The sequence below is a fragment of the Phaethon lepturus genome, unplaced genomic scaffold, assembly GCF_000687285.1.
Source record: "Phaethon lepturus isolate BGI_N335 unplaced genomic scaffold, ASM68728v1 scaffold30580, whole genome shotgun sequence".
In the NCBI taxonomy this organism is placed as follows: domain Eukaryota; kingdom Metazoa; phylum Chordata; class Aves; order Phaethontiformes; family Phaethontidae; genus Phaethon; species Phaethon lepturus.
Window position 1 is genome coordinate 1 of NW_010511679.1, and position 7,777 is coordinate 7,777.

Consider the following 7,777-nt stretch of genomic DNA (forward strand, 5'->3'; position numbering starts at 1 on the left):
CAAAGTAATTGCTTTATTAATATATTTCCTATTGCATTCTTTTGAAGAAACATATCGCTCAATTATTTCTAATAGTCTGCTGAAAGTTCAGTAAGTAAGCTCCTTTAAATTAATGTTTTCCATTCTAAGTTCTGATTCAATTTTAGCCTGTCTTTTTTGTTGTTTTTTTAATAGCTCAGGTGTGCATCTACAGTAATAAACTAGTAAATGGCAGCATTTAAAAAAATTGAGGGTAATTTCTTCAAGTTTTTAACTACCCTGTAGGAGTTGGGTTTTCTAGAGCGAGGTAGATCAGTTCTGGACTCTAATTAGGAGATCCCTGCTCCAAAATTAGTAACATGTAACTGAAGTTACTCTTTAGAGAGAGTTGCTTGGAATTTTGAATATGGAAGTTTCTATCTTTTCTCAATCAGACTTCCAGCAATTTCACAGCAACAGTGTGTTTCAAAAGCATTTGTAACTAAATGAGTTGTAGCTGATCTGTAAAATCTGCTAAAAGTGAAGTTGCTTGAGAGGTAGTAAGTTGTGCAGAGTCCTGAACAAAAAAAAGGAAAACACTTTGGACTTGATGTCAAGGCTTTCTTTAACTGCTCCATTTGAAGTTATTCTGTCAGGATTGAACAGATTGTTACCGAATTTCTATGAGCTAGTGTGTGAAGAACCCTTTTAAGTAGATCTCTTTGTGAAGAAAAGTGAGAAACTCAAAAGAAGCAAGGACATATCAAGATCAGTATCTGCTGGACTTCATGCTTCAAATTCCCTGTACATAATGGTGCATGGCAACCTAATTAGTGACTCTTAGCTTGTAGAGCTTAATTGGCACATCTGTTCAGTAATCATTTTGCTTAAAAATGGTGGGTTTTGAGGCAGCTGTGTGTCATAAAAGCCAGTAAGTGCTGGTTAGAAGCCATCAGATCTTTCTGAAGGTGTGTGCTGACTATAACTGCCCTGTCACCAATCTGCCTAGAGCTAATTCTAATATGTGGACTGCAGTTAAGAAGTGCGGTTACTCAGTTCAGTTGTGTAAACAGCCTTTGATATACTTCTTGCCTTGTGTACTTTGTGGATGGGAATGGGCAGACTGCAAGCTGGGACAAAGGAAGTGGAGTGTGTTCTGTTTTATTTCCTCTGATTAATTTGGAAACTTCTCTCTTTCTTCAGGTGAGGGCTCCTATATATAACTCGGCTCTAGGTGTACATGAGGCAGATCTTTTTAAGACGGCGGCTACTCTGATTAGTTTTATCTACCCAGCACAAAATCCAGACCTCCTGAAAAAACTTGCAGAAAAAAGAACTACTGTCTTGGCTATGGATCAGGTTCCACGGGTCACCATTGCTCAGGGATATGATGCACTGAGCTCCATGGCCAACATTGCTGGGTATGAACCTTACTCACTCCCCCCCTGCCCTGCTGTACTAAGTATAGCTGGATTAAAAGCTATGTGCTTTGATATCAGGTATATCTAAAACAATGCTGCCGCTGTATTTTCATACAGCTGCTTCAAGCAGAATGACACTGTTGAGGTGCCAAACAAGTTTCCTATGGTCAGCTTTGCAGCAGATCAGAGCAAGGCATTTAAAAAACAAACAAATCAACCCAAAATTGAAGGCAGTTCTTCCAGTTCCTGGACTGCTTTGTCTAGTGCTTTTTTGATCTGAACTAGGTCAGAGCAGGCACAAAGATGTTGTTAAGACAGCTTGAACACTGATTGTCTGTCATTGGGTTCTGATGTTATTGGGAGCTAACTAACCCAAACAGCACTCAGTATGAATGCAATTGCCATGGCAAATATAAACAAAAGACCAAATACTCGTGACATCTTCATGCTTTGCAACTGGTATTGTGGGTATTGTGGTGAACTAAAGCTGACTTCTATTGTTAGGTTCTTTATTGCCTTTTTTTTTTTTTAACTTAGATGATGTCAGTGAGGCATTCTAAGCCTTGGAGAAGGCTGCCAGATTTTGTGGGCACCAGCAGCGTACATCCGCATACATGTTTGGTTACTTCTCTAGGTTTTCGTTCTGTGTAATTCTACTAAAATATAGAAATTCATAATGTATTTAAAGGTATAAAATCTACAAACTGTGTTCCAAGTTAGAAAAAATTTTACAGCATACAGACCTCTGTATGTCCCTGCTAGAGATAGCAAAGAGAGTGGAGTGGGACTGTTGAACCACAACATTGCTAGGAAAAATACCAGAAAATGTGTACTGTTCTTAAGAGAAATAATTACACATCAGTCTGTATTTTCAGATAGCTCTACTGATGTTAACTTAGTGTCCAGCCACCCATTCTCAGATTGCTATAAAGCAGATGGGGCAAAACAAATAGCAAGGTAAAGCTATTTGCCCTAAGTCATACAACTCTGCAGAGGTAGGGTTGGAGTATCTTTTTTGAATGTGTGCTTGCTTGTCTAAGTGAGCTTACTGCAAAATTACTCTGCGTTTTTCAATTGCTTGTTCATGTTTCCTTCCCTAACAAGCCTCAGGTTACAGTCTTTGAAGATAGCTTCAAAGACAGAATAACAGAATTATTAAGGTTGGAAAAGACCTTTAAGATCATCAAGCACAACTGTTAACCCAACACCACCATGCCCACTAAACCATGTCCTGAAGTGCCATGTCCAGATGTTTTTTGGACACTTTCAGTGATGGTGATGCCACCACTTCCCTTGGGCAGCCTGTTCCAACATTTGACCACTCTCAGTAAAGAATTTTTTCCTGTTATCTAGTCTAAACCTCCCCTGGTGGAACTTGAGGCCATTTCGTGTCATCCTATCGCTAGTTACTTGGGAGAAAAGACCAACACCCAAGACCACAGAGTTAACTTTTGGCAAGTTAGGTGTTTATTGTTCAGGTAAAATTTTATTCGAGAGAGTGAATAGTTGTGGACATCCAGTATGTAGTGCAGTCAAAAAATTCTGCCTGAAGATGCATTCCATGATTAAAAACAAAACAAAACAAACCCCAGCAACAAATAAAACCCAAAAAATATGAATGAAGACAGACTATGAAATTTGTGCTCAGTAGTAAAATATTAAACTTGCTTTATCCTGTGCATGCTAAGGTCAAATGTTTATCCTTTTGATTTCTGTCACGAATGGCATTGTACTGAGCCTGGGAAAATACTGATATGTGTTCATCTTTAATTGACAGTTACAAGGCTGTGGTGCTGGCAGCAAATCACTTTGGCCGATTTTTCACAGGTCAGATCACAGCTGCTGGTAAAGTTCCTCCAGCAAAGGTATGTGCAATTAAACAGATACTGTAGCAGAAAAATGTGTGAGTTCCTGAGCACAGCTAACAAACTGTTAAAAGACTTTTTTCCTGCCTTGGGGCTAGTTCTAGAGACTTCAAAAATCTCTATAGTTATTCCCACACCAGTTTTGTTCACTACCTGTAGTGTCGCTTTTGTTGGGAGTAATAGAATAATTTTATTTAAATTTGCTTAGTTTTAAACATCAGACTAGCTGTACCTGGATAATTTTTTTTTTTTCCAGATGGGAAAAGGCAAGGAAGCAGTTAAGAAAAGCTAGAGATGTTAGGATTTCTGGTGCCTTGAAGGCTGTGATGGAAAGGATTGCTTGAGTGGAATTGCAGGTGGATTGGAGTGAAAAGCAATGAAAGTTGAATTAGGAAAGGGAAAAATATAAGATAAATTAAGGAGAAAACCTGTACTTACTTACAGATGAGTTGGTTCTGAGATAAGTGAGGTTACAAGTTACAGCTTTTAAATCGTTAGACTTATGGTGCAGCTTTACCAAAGTAATTTTGGGTCTGTGTCCTACGGTAACTTGTTTAAATGGCAGCTAATGAGATGTTTCTGCAGTTGTGAAAGCAGTACAATGCTGCTGCTTTTCTAACTGGCTATGGTTTTAGTTCATGCTCCAAGCATGATGATGGTATCATTCTAGGTGTTGATCATCGGAGGAGGAGTTGCTGGCCTGGCTTCTGCAGGAGCAGCTAAATCGATGGGTGCAGTGGTTCGTGGATTTGATACTAGGTAGGTGTGTGAAAATGGTAATAGCAGCCTGAAATTATTTTAAGATTGAGTAGTTTGTGTCTATATTACAGTGAAAGCATTTGTACTGCACTGAATGACAATTCCTTTTCTACCATTTTTATTCCATCATTATTCCTCCATTTTTTTAATACCACAACAACCAAACCTTCCAAAGAGACCTTCTCACTAAATCATTCAGAACTATATGAATAAAAAAATTGTTGCTTTATGAACATGAGACAGTTAGGGCTTTTATTCAGAATTTCATGTCTCTGTTCTTGGGGACACTGGGAAAATAGCAAAGAAATAATCTTCATGCCCTATTTATAGCTGCATACTCTCATTCAGCTCTACTCTCCTAATCGCAGAGAGTCCAGTTAGGAACTCTTTAGAGAGACACTTCTTTCAATCTGCTGAAGGAGAGAAAGAGATCAGTTATTTTATTTATGAAACTCCAGATGAAAGAACAGAAACTGCAGCTGAAGCTACTTTAAATGATGCTTTTCTTGCGTCTCTTTCTCTGTGTTCAGAAGGATTATTTTGTCCCATAGCCATTCTTTAGAGCAATAGACTGGGAAAATTACAGAGCACAGACATTTTTCTTATAGCTACAGGGACTGCAAACTTGATTAAATTTTTTCCTGTTAAATGGTCGTCTTATATTGAATTTGTATGTGCTTAATACTGTATTTGCATTAAAATTACTTACATGTGTTTGTTTTTATGCAGAAGTGCCATCTAGTGTTACTTAGCATATCTAAGAAAGAATAAAAATTAATGTGTCTCCAGATTTATGACATACAATATGAAAAAAAACCTTTGCTCTGTTTTTTTAGAAAATAAGTATATGCCTTAAAGGAAAGTGGAAAGACTTTATTTTTCTTAAAAGCATGATCAAAATCTGTCTAAAACTTTCCAGATTTTTAAAAGCATCTTAAGCATCCTGTATACTTTTATCTTAGTGTGCTAGAATGTTTGTGTTAAATCCTCTGCATGTTGTGAGTGTTCACCTAACACTGAAATTCAGCCTCATTATTTACTGTGATATCACATGATGCAAAATAAATTACAGATTTGCAGGATAACTGTAAAAAAACCCCCTTGAACCAACCCAAAAAACCCCCAACCCTCTCAACCCCCTACCAGTTTTACCTGTGAAAGTAAGACTTACTGGTATTTCTCATTTCACAGATTAAAGACAGGGCCACAGCTTGTATTTTTATCATCTATCTTAGGCATCCAACTTTGGTCTATAGATTTACCTTGTCATGACAAAAGAAATGGGTGAGCAGAGTTGGTCAACAGTTAAGCTTCCAGCTTTGAGACTTTTCTTTGAAAAGGGAACTTTTCTACAGGAAACCATAGGCTGCCTTCATTCCGTATGCAAGTATCTCCATCAGGGACCTAAAATTAGTGATGCGATTACTTTTTCCACTAAATAGAAAACGTTGAGGACTTTAGTTATGGTGGTCTTAATCCTAGAATAAATTTTAGATCTCTTATCTGAAGAAGACTACTACTAAAAAGACCAGAAAAGTCATGGAGGATTTTTAAAGTAGTGGTTGTTCCCTCCCCTCCAATTTTCTTTTCCTAGAGCTGCAGCTCTGGAACAGTTCAAGTCTCTTGGTGCTGAGCCTTTGGAAGTAGATTTAAAAGAATCTGGAGAAGGACAAGGTGGTTATGCTAAAGAAATGTCCAAAGAATTTATTGAGGCTGAAATGAAACTCTTTGCCAAACAGTGCCAAGATGTTGATATTATCATCACCACAGCACTTATTCCAGGTATGTTTTATGTGCAAGATGCTAATTTTCATTTATCTTGTGTAAGTGGGCATGTTTTGGAGCTGTGCCTGCCGTGGAAACAGAGGTAATAATGAATTATGACTATGTGGGCATGTAACTTTTCCCTTCCCTGATAAATGCCTGGTTTTAAAGTGTGTGCCTTTTTTTACAACTCAGATTTTCACAAACTAGCAGTCTTTGAGTCAGTATCATCATGTTTTCTTACTAAACAAGGAGTAGATAGTGATAAAGTAAGAACATGTAATTTTCTTGGTTATTTATTGCATCACTGCTACTTCTGCTATCCAGCTTGTGCACTGAAACAAGTCCAATTGAAACAACTGTCTTTTATAATTGAAGCATAGTAAGGTAGAGCTTAGGTTTTAATGCTTTGTATTGCACAACATCTGTCTTTTAATAAGTTACAATGTGGCATTTCTTTTTTTTTCCTTGGTTTTGACTTTGAATTGTAAGATTGGATGTAGTCTGTTTACTGAGGACAAAATTGGGCTTGCCAGTATCTTTAGTAGACTGCCCATGCATACCTTTGTTTACATGCTTGGGAGCAAGATGTTCTAGCATTTCTTCTCTTTGCTCATGTAAATAAAACTTCTGTGAAATTTGAAAATACTACTTACAAAAAATAAGGCTTAGAGAGACAGGGGATGGGAAAACTCGTCTTCTGAGCTCTACAGATATGCTGTATTTTGTGTTTAACTTACTGTACCTTGTCTTGTAAGGCAAAAAAGCTCCCATCTTGTTTAAGAAAGATATGATTGAATCAATGAAGGAAGGTTCAGTTGTTGTGGATTTAGCTGCAGAAGCGGGGGGAAACATTGAGACTACAAAGCCTGGAGAAATGTATGTTCATAAGGTGAGCATTTTAATCTGCAGATCATTCTCAATTTGCATGAATTCATATCACATTTTTTAAACTGTATGCTGAAAATGAAATTATTTTGCTGTTCGGGCTTAAGTAATCCTTTAGATTTGCATTTGGTCAGTCATCTTCATGTGTAACAATTTGAAGATTTTTTTAAAAAAAAAAAACCAACCTTTGCATAGTGTTAGTTTGGTGGTTAAGCATGGAAGTGTTACTACTTAAACTTCCAAGTCGAGTGATTTGTCTCTGCTGAGTTGGGGGTGTGATTTTGATATCTATTTCTTGGTCTACCTAAAGAGACGGCAGTAACAATAGTTTCTTTGACTTGCTCGTCACCTCCCACAACTGGAGGTTAACAGTCCCTCTCATAGGTAAGCTAAACAGGTTTACATTATGTCAGTGTTTACTTCAGTGCAAAGTCTCTGGCTTAGCTCCATATACTTTGAGCTTCAGAAAGGCATTGTCTTTGTATGCCTTTAGCTTCACCAACATGAGTGTGCCTGCCCTAGCGTATCCAAACCACTTGTAACCCAAACAAGGAGTAGCATTAATTGGTTCATTAAACTAAGCAATGTTGCTGTGGACTGGACTAACTACTCTGGTTTTGCTCCAGTGTTCACTGTATTGGCTGACAGGTTGTCTTCTACTTGTTGGGTTTTATTTTTGGTACTTGTGAGAAATCTACTAGCAGTTACAGAAATCTGGGTAATGAGATTTAAAGTAGTAGATTTCCAAGGTTGTTATTCGGTAATGTAAGGACATAATGCTGCTGTTATGCTGCTCTAGGGAGGGTTGCAGGATATATTGCTGCCATGGTTGTCATTAATATAAGCAGAGCTCATTGTGTACATACCATGAGTCATACATTATGTTTGGCTTTGTGATTTTCTAGGGCTTTTAATGTCTGACTTAAAGACTGAAATTAGAGTATGTAGAACAGAAATAAGCAGATACTTGCATGAAGAATTTATGTGAGGTGCTTTTAGTCAGAGGAATATTACTCCTGGGTGTAGTGTACTGGCACTGAGCTGTGGAAGAGAGCAGCAGTGCAGAACTACTAGTAGTGTGCTGGACCATTGCATTAAGAAGCCAGAGTTCCTGGAAGCATG

General features: G+C 37.7%; 1 protein-coding gene across 1 annotated transcript; it reads left to right on the forward strand.

Moving 5' to 3' along the window:
- Positions 1-1,161: 1,161 nt before the first annotated feature.
- On the forward strand, positions 1,162-6,659 carry LOC104619012 (NAD(P) transhydrogenase, mitochondrial-like; the record flags this gene model as incomplete). The annotated part of the gene is made up of 5 exons (XM_010284759.1): positions 1,162-1,379; positions 3,157-3,244; positions 3,915-4,003; positions 5,598-5,785; positions 6,526-6,659. Coding segments are annotated over 5 exons (717 nt in total), but the record flags the coding sequence as incomplete, so codon positions are not given.
- Between the last annotated feature and the right edge of the window lie 1,118 nt (positions 6,660-7,777).